This window comes from Passer domesticus, chromosome 4 (assembly GCF_036417665.1).
Source record: "Passer domesticus isolate bPasDom1 chromosome 4, bPasDom1.hap1, whole genome shotgun sequence".
Taxonomy (NCBI): domain Eukaryota; kingdom Metazoa; phylum Chordata; class Aves; order Passeriformes; family Passeridae; genus Passer; species Passer domesticus.
Genome location: NC_087477.1, coordinates 41,266,452 through 41,284,651, shown reverse-complemented (window position 1 = coordinate 41,284,651; position 18,200 = coordinate 41,266,452). Strand labels below are relative to the sequence as shown.

Sequence of the window (18,200 nt, the reverse complement as noted above, 5' to 3'; positions counted from 1 at the left end):
AAACTGCTAAGTATCATCACTTAGTAAGCAACACTTTTATTTATTCATGTCCATATTAATTTTAACTACTCCTGACTCTGATCCCTACTGCTACCTTAGTCTTGCCAAGTGATTTATGCAAGCAGGAGTTTGGAAAAAAGTCTATACAGATGCCTCAAGATAGTCCTTCAGCATCAAGTTCTACTGTGTTTTTACTTCTTCAACATGCTGTGCAAACATTAAGTAATTAACCCTCTCAACACCCTTATGAGGTAACTGAGTTAAGTTTTCTCCTTTTATGCAGGAGGAAGCAGACTAAGATGTTAAGAAATTTGCCCAGAGGCACAAAATGAGTCAAGTGGCAAAGCTGAGTTGGGGTGTTGTGAATTCCTAATGGCTGCCCCCATAGTCTATTGAAATATGTGATCATTTGGGCAAAAAATACTACAAGTTTCATCTTTAATCTGAATAAAATATTTTGGTCACTCCTATTTTACCTACTGTTAGTTATTAATAACAGTTATAATTTTAATTTTATGGAGTAAAAGCAGCTTAGAGAGAGGAAAGCAGAGGTTAATTTGTAAACTGTGTTGAAGTCAAAAGCAAGAGTCACAAAAATCCCACAGAAATTTTATTTCCAACTAACAGTACATCAAATAATCAGAAACATGGAAGGGTTAGTACAGTCTCAGCAGAGACAAGGGCATTATCCATTCACTGCTTTAATACCTGTGGGAATAATTAAATCACAACCTTGTCCAGCCAGTCTGCTAGCTGCTGCACTGCTAGGAGATATAACAGATGATTTGGGTGATGCTGAGGAACCTGAAAACAGGACATTTAACAATGAAAATACATAATTTTCTCTTAGAAGTGAATGTGCATTCTTACAGAGACACATTTTCAAAACAAACATTTCCTTCAGCAACTACAGAAATATTCACAGAAAAGTTGTTGGAATTTCTGATGGAAATGTTTTTTAAGAGCTGCATCTCTCCGTGTGAACTACTCCAAGTTTTCATGAATTAATCTTTTTCTCTAGGTCATGATGACCATTCTTTTTTTTCTGTAAAAACAAACAAAATACAACTGAAGGACTCATCAGTGAAGTACAGACCACAAACAGAAAATTCCATTGAAGATTGTTATATAACAATCCACAGCTGAAACACTCTTTTGCAGGTCTAGGTAGAATTCACTCTGCATTGTCACTGAGTGGTACTTAAAGCATTAAGGGGTGAAGTAAGCCCTGAAATCTCTGCCAATTTCAGACCGACTTTATTGACATCAGCTCTTAAGTCTGTGTAAACATGCAGCAATAAGTTATCCTGAAGATCATACAAGTTATTAGCTGTGAAAGTGTGTAAACTCATTCCCAAATGAAAGATTTTACAGCACTTGTTTTTTCTCTTAAAAAAAACAAACAAAAAAAACCCCAAACCAAAACAAAAAGCAACCGACTTTAAATGACCTGCACTGTGTGTGTTCTCTAAGCTGTTTTAGGATTATGCTCATTATGCTTTTCAGAGCTATGCCACTCTTTCATAACAGATAAATCTGAAGCAGCGTCCTTATGGAGTTTTCAAGATTTAAAAAAGAAGTAAGCTTTTCCTCTGTACTGATGAATGACTACCATACTGCGGAGGAACTTTAATTGCTTTTGCTGAGAAATTCCAATATACTTCAGGGCTAACAGTGTGCTGAGGGGAAAGAAAATTAAACTTTGCAGTTTCAACAAAATTTAGTTACCAGTAACACCAAAAATATCATTCAAAGTAATTGGATCAACAATCAGCTTTAAAACATTCCACAGAGCGCTGCTAACATGGGGTAAATAAATCCAGTGATTTGGATCCAACTGCAGAGAAAAGATGAGACAAAGACAGCTCACTTGCTGTGTCCTTCTGTAGATATACATTGCATAAGAGCTGCAACTGAATTCATCCAGGCATAAAAGTTTGACTGCAAGATCTCGCCTGAATCATTTCAGCAAGCGAGCCAAGACAAGCAGTTTAAAAAAATCCTTATCATTTGACAGAGTATTAACAGAGTCTTATGCATGCTTCATCATTCAACATCCCCCAAATCCTAAAAGCCCTTCCCCTCCAGTACTGTCTACTTTGCATTCAAAAATGAAGCCCTAATAAGGATACTCAAACAGAAGACAGAATTTTTACAAATAGGGCAATCATTCAACTTTTGTCCATGGTTTCACAGGAAGCCCCTAGCTTTTACCACTTCTCTCTCTCTAGTTTTGTTAGAACCTCAGGAAAAATTACAAGAAAATACCCTTGGAGAAAATCTGTGATACACAAAGTGTCCAAAGCTCATAATTTGTGTACAGAAATTTCCACAGAACATTTGCATTTCAAACACATTAGTGTAGCTTGAAACATCTTCAGACACTTTTCTCTTACAGGCTAATACACTTAACAGCTGCAACAGTTATCCTGGTAATAGAATACAAAAAGGCAGGAATGGTGAGCAGTTTGCCATCTGCTCCAGTTTTTAGCTAGATATTTTGCTATTTTCAAAGGCATAAAGAATAACAGCATTCACTTTGTAATATATGTAAAGTACAACATGTAAATCAACTGTTTTCATAAGCAAATAATTTTACCAAACAGGAAATTAAGCAAAATGTAAATTAAATTTATGACTACAAAGAGCTTATTTTCATAGCTGCACAACTGAGATAATTTCAAATCTTTCAAATTCAGAAACTGTCAAAGGTACATAATTCATTGAATACAATTTGCCCATACAATATCATGGTATTCTATTGCTTCTAGACAGGAAATAGTGACATTACTGGCTTGTCTATCACTTTGCATTTCTCATTGTTTAATGTCACTTAGATTCTCTAAGGCATACATTAATACAACAAGAATCCCACTTTTTAATCTACTTGTGGTAAGTGAATTGTGTATAACAAATGAATAACTCTCCAGTTATGTTTCAAATCAGAACAGTAATGTGCAAAATCTGAAGAAAACTTCAACACAATGTAATAGTAAAATTCTTCAGTAACATTCTTCTGACAGCAGTTCAAGGTGCCCAAGGCCTTCCCTTCCCTTAAGTGCAGACCAACTTAACACTAAGTAGTTTCCTCCAGTCCTTTGACAGATATTACAAGTGTAGCATGTATTCTCTTATTTTAACAACCCAGCTACAAGAGAAGATAAACTGCTTGTCACTAATGCAAATCTCAAATGTGTACATTCATCCGAACTGCTCAAAGCAGCTACAGAACATTGTATTTCTGACCATGTAAGAATATGCCTAAAGATTTTAAATTGAGAAATGAAAAAAAAAAAAAGCACTTACCTTTATTTGGAAACTGTCCGGCCTCAACAACTCCCTCTTTGGCACCATCAAAGCCATGAGATGTTATTTTGGTTTCAGAAAGTCCAAGTCCAAGTTTCAAGTCCTGGAAAATATATGAATAAAAATGGAAAGTTAAAGACCAAAAAAAAAGCAATTTAAGTGACTCTAAAGTATTATAATACAGTTTCAGCAGCTCTCAGACAACCAATTTTGCCTTTAGCCTAGAAAGTCCTTGCTGGTGTCACTGCTTTCTACTGGTATGCACAAATAAAACATAAATGAATGAGAAACACTGTAAGTATACCCTGAATATTTATTCTAGCTATTTTTTGTTATATTGATGACCAAGTAGAATGCCATGTCCTAGAGAAGTAGTTACCAAAAACGTGGCCAGAAGCATCATGTTATGTGGTCTGAAGCTGGTCCATGCAACATGCCAATTTAATAAAGTGTCCAGTTAAAAACTGACAGGGGTGCAGAATGATATAAGATTATCAAGCAGAAAAGACCTTACAAACCAAAAATACAGAAGCAACTATCATGATGTTGAAGATTAAAAAAAATCACTAAGCAAGGAATATCCTTAAAATTCATAGCAACCTTATTTCTTACAAATAGCACATTAAATCTTTTCAATATTTTACACAGAAGTGACATCCAAAAAGCCATAATTTAAACAACTTCCTTCTGAGCACCTACTCTGCATCATAAGTGCTCAGAGCACAAAGCTGCCACTTACTTTTGTTTGCTTTTGAAAGTCCTTCATTTAAAATTGCCTGAGAACCCCTTCTTTAACTTTTGAGGGCTTGATCAACTATTCTAACTAGCTCTCAAGTAACTGAAGTCTTCACTGAAACCCAGCACAGGCCTAAGAAAGACTCCACACACCACAGCTCACGGCCCATCCTACTGCCCATTTCTGCTGTCTTACCTACCTCTACAAAAAGCTTCCCACAGGTTTCCTGGACCATATTGCCAGTGATCTAATTGAAGTTTAAGGTTCTGGTGTTACGGAATTAGACATAGTACTTCAAAAAGTTCAGGTTTTAAAGCCATTAAAACCTCTTAATTCATAGAAGTAAAAACTGAGTGAAAAAGTACTACGAAAGTGAAAGCAAAAAAAAAAAAATAAAATGGAGTTACAAAAAATAAAAGCATCAAGAAATCAGAAAACTGTCAGTGTCTGGAATCAGGTACTATTTTGCATCCCCTCTGCTTCCATACAGAGGTAAAAAAGTGGAAAAGTATCGAGAACCACTACAGAAAAGCTATACATAACTTTAAGATATCTGTGTCTAGACACAGGTACTAACTGTGCATGCATTGATCCATGCAATGCCTCTAATTACAAGAAAAAAGAAATCATAACCTTTAAAATCTAATCCATGTTTGACCTATAACTGTAGTCACTCAATCCACAAACCAGAAGCAAGTTAGTGCATAAGAATGATACTGATACTGCCTAGAGGCTCACATTGTCAAGAAGTAATTTTGGATCACATCCCACCAGATTTATTTATATGTCTTCACTTTAGAACAAAGCCCTGGGAAGAAAAAAAAAGGAAGAACTACAAACACATGAATTCCAGCAAATTAATTTTTCCATGTGAATTCCAGAAATTTCGCCGACATCAAAAACCCAGCATGTTACTGCAAAGAGTAACCAATTCCTACAGCCAAACATTCACTGCAATGAACAGGCTAGGTGATAACAGATCATGCCATATTCGGGTACCTGAAGCATCATACCAAAAAAAAGAAAAAGAAACATCATGAAAAACAAATACTAGTCACATGCAGAACCTGATCTCACAAATTAAGCATGTCAGAACTTTAGATACATACTGTTTTCAGTCTTCAAAACTGACTTAACATTGGTACTTCCATTTAAGTACTTGCAGTTGGTAGTATGATGGAAAGCCTTTGCTTCCACTTAGCTTAGCTAATAGAGGCCATTTAACTCAAAATGTAGCAAGTCACTATAAGCTGAAAAAGTAGAGACTTGAAAAAGGATAACCAGATTGCAGAGAAGATGCACTGATTTCAAAAAAGGGACATGGCATGAATTATTTTTGTCCTGAAGGCACCCTGGCATGTTGTGTAGTTTTCAGAAATACCTAAACCTGAAGCCAAACAACTGTAGACAGCTAACGTTGGCAATAGGAATCTAAGCAATCATCTGTATTTAAGATTAAAATGCAGAACATTGGCTTTGTAAAGACCAAAGTTTGTATCTAAAACTAAGCAACTGCACTACCTCTGTACACTCAATGCAATTCTCATCTGAAGTTAAACACAAGCTGAACAAATTACAGAACTAAATAAATCAAAATACTACAATGCATCCATCTCTTAAACAAAAACTTGGTATTTAGAACATGAAAATTTTAAAGATCTACAATTGTGCATATATATAGCAGACTTTTTAACAGGAATCTATATACATATGTCTATGCATACAAACACAGTTCTTCGAAGTGAAGAATCTACTTTTTTCCCCACTGTCAAAAAGGCAAAGTTCAATTCAGCCCCCCTTTTAAACACCTATAAACCAGTTCAAGTATATATTTGTGAATAATGATATCCTTACATACGAATTTAAAAGAAAACTTTACCATTTGTTCATTTACACATGACCAGAATGGAGAAAAAGTCTGTGATTACCAAAACAGTATATTTTCCTTGTTTACAAACATGAAAGTTATTGTTCAGGGGAGACACACTGTTGCATGTAAACTAAAAGTTTGAATGTCATTCTTGCAACTGATTGTGCTTGCTTTTTTTTCTTTACACAAGTGTAGATAAAAAAGCTACAAAAAAATCTGTAATCATACTGACAAAACAGTTTATCCCTTCAATAACTTACAAAGAGAGATAATTTAGAAGCACTGCACAAAATGTCATACTTAAGGGAAGGTATGAGTGTACTTTGTTTGAATGGTAAGAAGGCAACCTAAATAGCTTTTGGTTTTGTTCCCACTAAATATAAGTTTGGCTCTTACAAGACAGGAAATGAGGACAGATTCCCCTATTACAATATGACGATTCTATTTTGATAATGTATTGCTCTTCCAGCTAAGTTTAAGATTCCCCCCCTTCTTTTTAAAAGGTAAATTAAAATCTTTAGAATTTATCAAGATTCATCAATACATGGCAAGCCCACAAATCTATTAAGGGATCACAATCACCAAAAAACAACTAGAAAAATGCTTCATTAATAATTTTCATTTGTATGAGGCTGAAACCATGCTTATGCAATTACCACCTAGTAGAAGCATCTTAATTTTGTAAGTTCACTGAGACCCAGAACTGGAGGTATTAAAAAAACCCACAACTCAGAAGATTCCCAAGTTAAAAGGTTGTATTACCTATCCCATTCTTAGACATCTAGCAAGAAGCAAAAGCATGAAATATAGCTAAACAGAGTAAGTGTACTAGCTTAATTAAGTCAAGACAGTTCAAACCTATATGTCATGGGTTTGACATATGAACACTTAAGCCACTTGAACCATTTGTTAAAATCCCATTTCAATGACTTCAAATCACTATACTAAACTAAACATATTTTAGTCAGGTTAGCCTTATTTTCCCAACTCTATTATACAGATAATAGTTCGATGAGCCAGTACAGATTTTTGACATAGCAGTCCTGTTGAGACAGCAGACACAGCAAAGAAGTCATTCAGAATGCATGTTCATGAAGGAATGTTGGCTGAATTACAGGACTATTTCCAAAATGATACTTCTCAATCATGCTATCCATAAAAATACAAAATGAAGAGGGGAACAACAAGAACTGTATTGTTTCTCAAACAGCAGAAACCAACCCAGCTAAAATTTAATTTACAGAAACTTACTTAACTAAGGAGAAACTAAGGAAAGAACACTGGATTAATTTCTTAGTTATACCACTCCATTAGTAATGCATCACTAAGCATTAACTTCTGCTTAGTACCAACAGGAGGTTTGACAGATAGTTTTACTTGCCTTTAATACCTTGAATTAAGGTATTCTTAAAACCTCACACCAATGGCTAGTTCAACAGTGGAACAACTAACATCAGACCAATCATATGCTTGTTTTTTTTCAACGGTGGATGACATTTTAAACAAAACTACTCAAGTTGATTTCAGGAAAAATTTACAACGTATCTATCTGATTGTAAAGTTCACAGTTTATAGTGTGATTACAAGTCCTATGGAATAAAAGGTTATGCAGATAGACGTAACATCTATCCAGAGAGATACATGGGCTCTGAACTTGAACTTCTTATCAAAATCACGTGCAAGTAGAGCTCCTCATACACACTCAGTATTTTCTTCTCCTCTTTGCCCCATTACATTACTCAGTTCCTATTCTCCAGGAATTAAGCCACTAGATCCCCACATCAGTACAAATTCAACATAAATAAATGGGAGAAGACCTGAAGGCTGTAATCTCTGATGAAGTGGCAAATAACAGACTAACACATTTCTTCTATTCTCCAATACACTGCCCTTCAATCAGAAGACCCTTTCTACTACATCCCTTTGAATTACCTAATGTCATACTACAATCCAGTTTTAGTTTCCCTCCCACTCACAGCATTAACATGCATACTTTTGGTTTTTCAGACTGTATGAAGAACACTTGACTTTATCTCCTCAAGCCAGTTTTCTAGAACTGATACAGTTCTAGAAATACGCTTTCAATCAGTTCTACATTAAACTAAAATTACTCTAAGTAAAAATCTAACTATGTCAGTCAACATAGCAAAACCTAAGAGATTAACTCAGACATTGCAGGCAGAATGTGAGTGACAGGGCTAGCATTTTTTTTTTCAGAAGGCAAAAAACAAGAGAATTGACCTTATCCATTTGTGCAATAAAATTACAGAACAAGACGGTGAACACATGCACTCAGAGCCATCAGATTCCAGACCTTATTTCATAATTCTAGTAAGACAAATTGAAGATTCACAACAAAGTTCATTACCTTTTTGGATCCCGAAGTTTATTACTAGTTTTATATGCATGTTTAACTATGGTTTTGTTCAGTAAGAGGCATGAGGAGAGGCAGTATCAAAAATTAAATTAAACAAATTCAGGCTCAAACTGATAAGAATATCATGTAGATTGTAGATTTTGTGCAATACTTTAAACACAACAAATCACTTACAGCTGCTTGAATATATTTACAGGCAAATCAAACTGTTTTCTGAAAAATTGAATTTATTCCTATGCAGCTCTCACATTATACAGCATGTTCTTGTATATAGGAATAATAGAATATTATTAATTACTAGTATAATTAATATACTTCCCTCACTCCTTCCTACTGTCCCAATACCCCCAGACACACTACAACACCACTATGCTCATCACATCATTCCAACAGCATGGGAGGAAAACTGGGCTCTGGAAGTCAGGGACAAGTGAACTAGAACAAGCAGATAATATAAACTAGCCAGACTTTTTATATGTTGGGCTTTCTTATACAAAGTAAGAGGAAAAACTTTTGATTAGGAAATGCTGAAGCCTTCTCTCTAACAAATACCCAAACACAAGCGAATAGTTCCATACATCAAGTTCTTAAAGCTCATGTGAGATCCCACAGAGCTTGGGGAGCTAAAAAGCACTATGTCAAGCTTTTCTGTACTGAAAGAATGTTAGATATTCAATCCAGTGATGACTGAAGCTCCAACTTTTTCAGTAAAAGAGTTTCCATTCATCATATGGGCAGGACAAAACTTGTCTGAATTCCACAAGCATGTCTTATTAGAGAATTAGAATGTAGCAGCATATTTCTGACTGAGATTTTACAGTTAGGAAAACACTTAAGTTACCTTTTAAATATGCATTATACCAAAAAGATGCACCAATCAGTGCTATGTCACATTCCCACAAAAATGGAACTAATATACTTCCTTCTGAAGTGACATTATGACAATCTGTGCTGTCTGAAGTTCTGCAAAACTAATGGCATCTCTCTTCAAAGAAGGAGCAACCCTACTTGTCATTTCCAGGTAAATACATTTGCTCTGCACTGATTTGCAAAATGAAATATTTCTCATGCTTGAATGCATATTAATACTGCATTTGGTGAAACACAAATGTGCATTTTCATGCCTGAGCAGCTTATGGACGAGGGCTGATGGAAGTGCCAAACAGAACATGACTCTAGAGGAAAGTGCAGTTTTGTAATTAAAGAATTCTAAAGAAAAGATTGTACAAATACCCCCTCACTCAAAAACAAGCAATCAAAGCTGCTCAAGTCTTGATGGCAAAATAGCTGCAGAAGACTAAAAAATACAGAGCAATAGTATTTTGTTCACTGAATTGTACAGCATCTAGATGAATATTTCCCTGATCCTACAAATAAGGAAGCAGGAAATTAAAATACTTTTGCTCCCCAAATTCCCAAGAAGGTGCAATCAAAACCAGTAACTGAAGTGCTCTAAACTCTACTGTGGTCACATACTCTTACTGAGCACTGTGGTAGCAGTACAAATTAGAGTGGTCAGGGTTTCTTGCCCCTTTCTTAAGTGACTTCATAAAAACCAGTACTTGGCTTGTCATTTCCATAAGTAGGAAAAAGACCCCAAAAATTTTGTGGTGCAATGCATATTGCTTTAGGTTAAAGTAAAAAATTACCTGGCAAGGAAAAAAAGAGAAAGCATGGCATTAAGCATTAGAAATAACAAACATGAAGCAAGATGAATAGAAGCTAAATATTAGAATTTGAGACTAAGAGATTAGTAAACAGACCTAGATGTTAATTCCAAGAAGTTTACTTTCTTTGTTTTGTTTATAAGAAGCCTTGATTATCACATATTCTGACTTCAGGTCACACATGCAGGTGTGAACTTGTACAAGACACTTCAAAAAAATAATTGAAGTGCACTTCTTCATTGATCTCAGAATAAGCACTGCGAAAATAATTACAGCAAGTTCAAATACGCTTGCAGAGTACAGGTTTTTCTGCAATTTGACCAAAGATTTGACCCATTTTTGTCAAAGTAGAAGTTTCAAAATATAGTTGACTCCAAGCCAGCAAAATTATTAGCATGCAGCAAAAATCTACTCCAAATTTCACATATGGCCATAGACAAAAACCACCTTAAAATTCTAGCTTTACATTTTGCCTGAGCATGGGCCCTAATGCAGTCATCAGGAGTGCAAGTTCCATTTGCTGTACAGAAGTGTTGCATGCACTGCAGAAGAATCACTGTGTAAGGAAAAGGTAACTCAGACAGCAGCCAAGTCACAGCAGCAGCAAGGTCATCAAGCTTCAAATTACTAAGTGTGTTTCCCTGCTTTGAGGTGAACCCAAATTCCTTACCACTTCAAGATGCATTCTCCAGCCTTGTCTCCCTAAATATACATCTTCATAGAAATGTAGTTTTAACTTTATTTCATTAAACACTCTACTAATTTTTACATTATGTCACTGGTAGATCTTAGTTGAACAACAAATCTTATGAAGGTTCTCCCCTCTAAACAACATTCTAGTAAAACAGAATAAAATGTCGAATTTCTGCTGAATATTTCTTTTAAGAATAGTTCTGCATTGCAAGTCCGTGTGGAACTGTTAAAACTTCGGAGCTTTCCTTAAAACCTAAGCCTCAGCAGATACCAAATAAACGTGGACAATTCCAAAAGCCAAATAAAAGGAGCCCGACCCCAAATTCCACAGGCTGTGCCCCAGCGCCCTCTGCGGGACTCCCGGGCACGAGCAAAAGCGCTCGTTCGTCTGTGCCGAGCGCAGGCCCGAGGGGGAAGAACGCGGCTTCTGCCACTAGGAACACAAAAAAGAGCATTGCAGTATGCAACCGCACTGCGTTATGCCAACTCCTACAATAATCTATGAGCTTCAAAGACCTTTTTTCAGTAAACCTCCAAAAACTATGTGAAGACTGCTTTGCACTGAATTGTAACTATAGCATTTCTGATAATGGTACCGTAACAGACAGCAAAAAAATTCTGACCCTGTTAAAGCTGTGTTCATGAGCATCTTCCAGCTGTCCATTGCTAGTCACAGGAATTTCTGCCGCTGAATTTTTGGGAGATTCTTGAGCCATTGCACTTCCCTGTAAAAAGAAACAGGTTAGCGGTTGTCTTACATTCCCAAGAAGTAATCCATATGAAAATATTCGATGTATGGGTTTCATAATAGTTGACTTTATTTCAAACTCCAACTGGAAATACTCTGATAACTCAGTCTGCATATGTTTACTTAATCACATCATTGAATCACAATAAGAGTCTAGCACATATTAGTCAGAAGTAATTTAAAGTTTCCAGATCCAAGAGAAAAGGAAAATGAAAATTTAACCCATTGGCATTGCAGGAGTAAAACACAAATGAGGCATGAGCTCAGACAAATGTTTCACATGCATGCTTGAGCCTCAGAGTAGTTTCTGTATCTCAAATTATAATGAGCTTGGCTAAAAAAAATTGTACTAGCAATTGATTAAACAATAAATACTAGAGAACAGCAATATGTTTAATCTTGTGTTACAAGAAAAGCAATGATTCCAAACTTTATAACAGTTTCAGCTGCTTCTTATGTTACCATAATAGAGTGCCACCTTCTGACCAAACTGCTGGTATGCAACTCATGAAATCAACAGCAGCAAACGTGAAGTGAAATGCAGGAGCGTCAAAAGAGCTCAGAAGTACCGAGAGAACTCAGGATTCAAAGCTAGTTTCAAATGCAGCTGCATCACAAACAGTAGCAGCAGCTGTGTTTCAAGTACAACCTAAGGCATAGCCTTGAAGAGACATTCCCAGAAGAACTGCACATTATTTACAAGCACCTGAAGAGAGAAGGGCAGCTTAACACTCCAAAGTTAAGAGGAAGTGAGAATGTCACCCTTTCAAAAAGCTGTTCCTAACTCTGCCAGGCAACTTCACCAGTCATCTCAAGTGTAAACAGCAGAAAAAATCAACACACAACTGAGGCAGTGTTTGTTCACTTACATGAAAGTTGTCTCAAGTCCTCAAACCAGCCTGTACACTTGTGCTAGATTGGCAAGACAAGGTGTACCATCAACAGGTACTTGAGAATAGGTACCCATACACCCTTAAAGTTCTTAAATCCTCAAACTGAACCAGCTCTTTTCAGCCCAAAGGTCAGGAAGAGGCCCAGCCTGGGATCAGGATCTGAAGTACCATCAGCTTCTCCAACCACACCTGAAGCTTTACAGAGTATCAACATAACACAAAAGATTTTGCTGGTACTTACTGAGCATCACTTGCATCATTCTTAACTGGAACATCTGTCACACCTCATTGCTAATATTTCTTCCAATTTCACACATCGTCACTTCATTTACATTTGTGAGCCTGATTTCCTTTATTCGTTTTGAGGCTTCTCAAGACTTTTTCTAACTAGGCACTGTCTATGGGCTCCAATAAATGTGCTTCTACTGAAGCACACCAAAAGGTCTATGCTTATTTTATGAGTACTTTTAAAACAGTAATTTGTTTCATTTCATAGAATATAGACTATCTCAAGTTCTAAGGGACCCATAAGGATCACCAAGTCCACCTCCCTGCTCCTCACGGAGAGCTGCTATACAACATCATTAGACTAGATGCCCCAGTTACCTGCCACATCACATTTCGATTTGGGAAATCTGTCCAATAGCTCAAGTTTCTTAAGCTTGCTCTAAATCTCATATGTGCTTAATTAAGCTCTAAGACTGCTAGGAACTGCACTTCTACTTGATATGGTCAAGTGAAGTATTTTTCAAACTGCTTGGCCCCTCACAGCTACTTGCACAATACAGAAGCATTAGCATAGGCCACGTTCAGTTCACAGCTACTTTTGTTCTTCTTTCCACAAATCGCACTGTGATAACACAGTGCAAAGGGAAAGTCCTCTTCTGTCAAGGGGCACTTTGCTAGGGATCACAAACAAAACTGCATCTCTAATTAAAGGAAAAACACCTTGACTTAGGTGCTTCTCAACAAGAATCTAAAATAATTTCACAAATAGTGACATTGATATTTTTTATGCTTTAATTCAGAGATAAACATGCTCAAAGTACATGCACACCTCTCCAATAAATACATATATTAGGAAACAAAAATTCATCAGCTTCTCTGGACAACTAGACTCAATTCCCCTATTTTTTTTTGCATTCCTACTTGTGTCAGACCTCTGTATCTAGTTCAGAGAAAGCAAAAAATTACTTGCTAATGTCAGTTCCATGCTACATTTGAACTACAACAATTTCCCTTTGCTGAAAAGGGGACATTTCACCACCCTACTTTTCAGTCTCTACTGGGAACCACACAGTGCCTCACCTCCCCAACACTCACCTGACTACAGTCACCACACACAACTCACTAGCCTGGCAATAGACCCTTTCACCAGGTTAATTTTAATTTTCCAGCTTCAGTGAGTTGAATCAGTTTGCAATGAGGTCAGACAAGCACCAAAGTAATGAAATTACCAGCTGAAAAGCGGAAGTGTGATAAACTGCTAATTTAACTCAGACATAACAAGAAACCATCATCTTCATTTTAGTTAACAGTTTAAGCTTGCACTGCTAACAAGAACCAGTCCTTACCCTTTTCCCCCAACTCTTCCCCCCAGCAGCTTTCACCATCCCTTCACCTCCTTCCTGAGCCAGAACAATGTATTTGCACAGCAAACAAGATTCCGGAAACACTGCAGATCAAAAGAAAGTGACCTCTGCTCAAAAAGAGGATGGGTAATTTTTACACTCCCACCAAGTCTCCAAAGCAGGCACACCTCCAACACTTGCACCTATGAAACAGAGCAGGTAGTAATGCAGTGAAGAAACCACTGAGAATGAAGGACTGCCCACAGCACCAGCAGTGCAGTATCTCAAAATACTTACCCTGACTGTAGGCTACTCCCAAATCCAGCAGCCATTTCTCTTTACCTCTGGATGTGTGTTCTTGTAACTCCACACAACCAGGGTAAGGTTGTTGATCTGAGAGAAAACTAAACCACCAAACCACAGCAGCATTTCTGCTGAAATAGGGAGCATGATTGCTGAATCAAGTGTCTCTTTGGCAAGTGTAGCCCACAGCTGACTTAAGCTAAGCATACAAAGAAATTGATTCCTCAGAAGGACATTTATCATATGTACAAACCACCTAATATAAATCCATATAAGTTCCTAATTTTTTATTGATGTATTAGATGTGAATGACATAAGCGCTAGAGGGAAACATTGAATTTCAGATGCATGTTTTATTTTGAAAAAATATAATCATCCTTCAGTAACAACCTATGATTTCTTTGTACATCTGTGTTTACAAATATCAGATCTGGAAATGTGCTAAAGAGAATCACTATTCTGTTTTCACTGAAATTTTAAAAACAATTCACTTTCACAGAAACTACAATAGTGATAAAGTCAGCTTTATTTTTTCATTTTTACTCTAGAACAGTCAGGAAAATGTTGACTATTTTTCTGAAAGAGCATCCCAAACACACCCGATTAGCTAAATAATATTGTGAACCTTAAGAATTTGTTCATAATTCAAATCTGTCAGAGACTTCCCCATAGAGAAGGTGAAAACTGTATCTGCTCTCAGGGAAAAAAAAGATTCACTCCTCCAGCAGTAGACAGAATACCTTGTTATAGTGAGGGTACACAGATGCCTTTGATGCCTTTGAATACCAACCTTTTCTTCCTGCAATACTCACACATCCCAGATTCTACTATGCCTAAATGTATTCAACTTACAAAACAAATACTGCAGCACAGCAACAGGCTACTGGCTGAAGTAATCCTTTGCTGTGAATTAAGTGGACTGTTCTTAATGGTGTCTCAAAACCAACCCCACCCATTCAAGCTGCTGTGCATGAACTCATATCCCCATACTAACAACACTGTGCTATGTACAGCAGAATTTTTGGGAATCTGAAACTTGTTAGGATTGGTTGATTTTACACTAATATAACTATCACCCAATCACCTCACAGCCAGACTGGATCTCTTCTGCAGATGGATGAGACTCATCAAGTGTTGTGGATTCACTGCTGTGTTCTGACATACCTGAAAACCAAACAGGTTTGGCATGCATTAATTGAAGTGAAAGGAGCTGGATGTTGCACCTCACAGAAACCAAAGCAGGCTTTCAGAAAACATTTCTTTTACAAGTTCTGCTGAAGCAAAGTGAAACCTCCTTCTTTTAATGGTGACTAGGCCTTCAGCTCTCCCAAAATCTAAGAGGGATTAGGAATACAGTCTAGTTTAAGCTTCCACTGCCAAAGCAACCTTTCCCCACAGACAACTGAGCTTGCAACATAAAACTCTGGAAGTCAAACAAGGTTCTTCAGGTGACATATACCCTGCCAACTGCAACAGTATCCTACCATTGCAAAGATCACCATTTTGTTAAGGCATAAGATTTATCCAAACACTGCAAGATTACATTAATGCTAAGTCACTGAAACTTATTAAGCTGTTAAGTCTGTTGTGCTTACTAGGAACAGAATCCTTTTCATTTTAGCCTCAAAAAGATCTCAGCTACAGAAGCAAAGAAAGTTGTTAACACTGAGCCCATGTGAAAGAAATCAACTCTGTGAATACAGTGATCATGAAAGATTAATTACATACACAATTTTATCTTAAGTAAGGGAAGTATCTAATTTGATTCCAAATAGCTGGTAACTACAGGTGACACAATTCACTCAGCTGTTTGAGAGGAGGAGACAACCAATCATTAAAAATTAATTAATCTGCCAGTATTGCATACAATCACACATGACTTCAATTCATTGTCTTGCACCATTTCATACATGTTCAGACACATACCAGATTAAGAAAATTTATAAGAGATTACCATTTGTGTTTATATTGTATTTCAAATTCCTGAGCTATAAAACATTCTAACTAAAGCAAATAATTAATAAGGTAAACAGCTCACATAGCAAGGGAAATAAAATAAGGACACAAAGGCTGAGAAACTGAATCACCTAGATCATCTTACACTGGATAACCTACTACTTTATTTTGGAAAACCAAATATGTAAAATAAGATATTTTCTCCAGAAAAATAGTTCATTCGGGGCTACCACTGAATGAAGTTGGATTTTTCTAGGATCAGTATAAAACTCCCTTTGAAGTAATTAAGAAGTAAGTTCAACATCCTTATATAGCTTTATTGATTTTTCAACTTTCTTTTGAACATGGAAAACTGTACAGCAGAGATGCTGCTTGCCCACAGCAAAATGGTCTTGTCCAAACTCTGTCTATGGCTGAAAACAAGCTCTGTGCTACTCAGCTTATTTCTGAGTAACTAAAACAATTTCATTATAGAATAGGACAATAAGTGTGATTTCCTTGCTCTACTTGTTAAACAAAAAGCTAAATTCATCTTGTGATAGAGCCCTCCTTAAGGCAATCTGTTCTTCAGTTCTACCACATCGGTGTTCCTGGAGTTATATTTCTTCATCACATACAAGCCTGTGTACCACGGTAACACAGTTCTAAACTACTACAGGCAAAAACATTTTTTGATAGATTTAAGAATTTTTGATAGATTTAAGAACCTAGGGGCAAGAACAAACTCAGAAGTCCATGTAGAAGACACTGCATAAAAGCAAATAATTTTTAAAACCCAAATGAATTCACCATTTGCATTAGAACACCCCTCCATGATTAATTTTTTGTAGTTTTCTTTTCCTACAAGTAGTGCTAACAATTTCAACACAGCTCTGCAGGATCACAGTGATCAATTTTAAAACATGAGAAGGCAAAAAAAAGTAGATTAAAGGTGGCTTTCAAAAAAAGTTTAACTGCACAGTCAAATTTAACTACAGAATTTCCTGCTTCTACAGGAAAAAAAAATGGGGATGTAAACATCAAAAACTGGATGTAAGGATGAAAACTTTCTACACCTTCACAAAGATTCAGAAATGAAGACATTCATGTGAAATTGTGGTAATCATGATATCTACACATATCTATCATTTAAGGTTCCCTACAGAAATCCATACAGACTTTAGCATCTCTGCAGTTCTTGCAGGTGCCAGACATGGGGCTGTTCTTTGTAAGAAGCTGTTCATCCCAGCACAGCATGGATTGTGTTATCCAGGGCTTGGTTTGTTTCTTCACTAAAGCAGCCACAACTTCAGAACACGTTAGATGACTGGTGTACCAGGACATTTGCTACCATCTGCTGCAATAGAACAACTCAAAGAGATTCACTCTACTTGGAAAAAACATGATTGAGCCATATTCTGACAAGAACTGGAACCCTGTCCACATCATTCCTGTCCTCCTGGGCTCTCTTTTACCCCACTATACCAATTCTACAAATCCACACAAATACTGCGCCACAGCTGAACAGAAAACACAGACTAGACTAAGAATCATTTCCCCTGTGGTGAAGCTTCCTTAAATGCATATTTGATTACAGCCTCAGTAATTTTAAGTTCTGCTCATCATAAATAAAACCACATGATTTTTGAGTCCTGGGGATTTAAATATCACTTCTTCAACTGGCAAAGCGAAAAGCAAAACAAAGCAAGAACTTATGAACAACATAGTAAGCTTCCTCTAGGATGGAGACATAAAAAGACATTTAGCCATTTATAATTAATGGTTATAAGAGCATACTTATGTACTTTTCATTAAAAAGGCAAATTCATATTTGCTTATTCATGAAAATATGAAGTAAATGTCATCAATGATAAATTAATTTTGAATAAGAAGTATATTCTTCACATACTTACATCACTTGGGTAAATGATTGATGGTCTCAGAAATAAGAACCATGGGATTCTCAACAATCAGATCTGCTTTTCTAAACAAGATGCACTGGTTCCTTCACTTACTTTTCTCCTAAATTAATTGCCAATAAGGCAACAGCAAGATATCTTCTGTCTAAAATGAAGTTTATTACACACTTTTATTGTTGTCT

The 18,200-nt window shown here is 36.5% G+C and overlaps 1 protein-coding gene across 5 annotated transcripts in view; it reads right to left on the bottom strand.

Annotated features, from left to right (window-relative positions):
• Positions 1–18,200, bottom strand: part of ARFIP1 (ADP ribosylation factor interacting protein 1) — a 40,595-nt gene that overhangs the window by 20,970 nt on the left and 1,425 nt on the right. The window contains exons 2-5 of one of the 5 annotated variants that reach the window (XM_064417388.1): positions 15,249–15,328; positions 11,273–11,374; positions 3,307–3,409; positions 733–804 (exon numbers count right to left, since the gene is read on the bottom strand). In XM_064417388.1, coding sequence (XP_064273458.1) covers positions 733–804; positions 3,307–3,409; positions 11,273–11,374; positions 15,249–15,326 — 355 coding nt within the window. In that variant the 5' untranslated portion in view covers positions 15,327–15,328. Of the gene's footprint in view, positions 1–708; positions 805–3,306; positions 3,410–11,272; positions 11,375–15,248; positions 15,329–18,200 lie in introns of all 5 variants that reach the window. The other 4 variants (XM_064417387.1, XM_064417389.1, XM_064417390.1 and 1 more) reach the window with 4 other exon arrangements.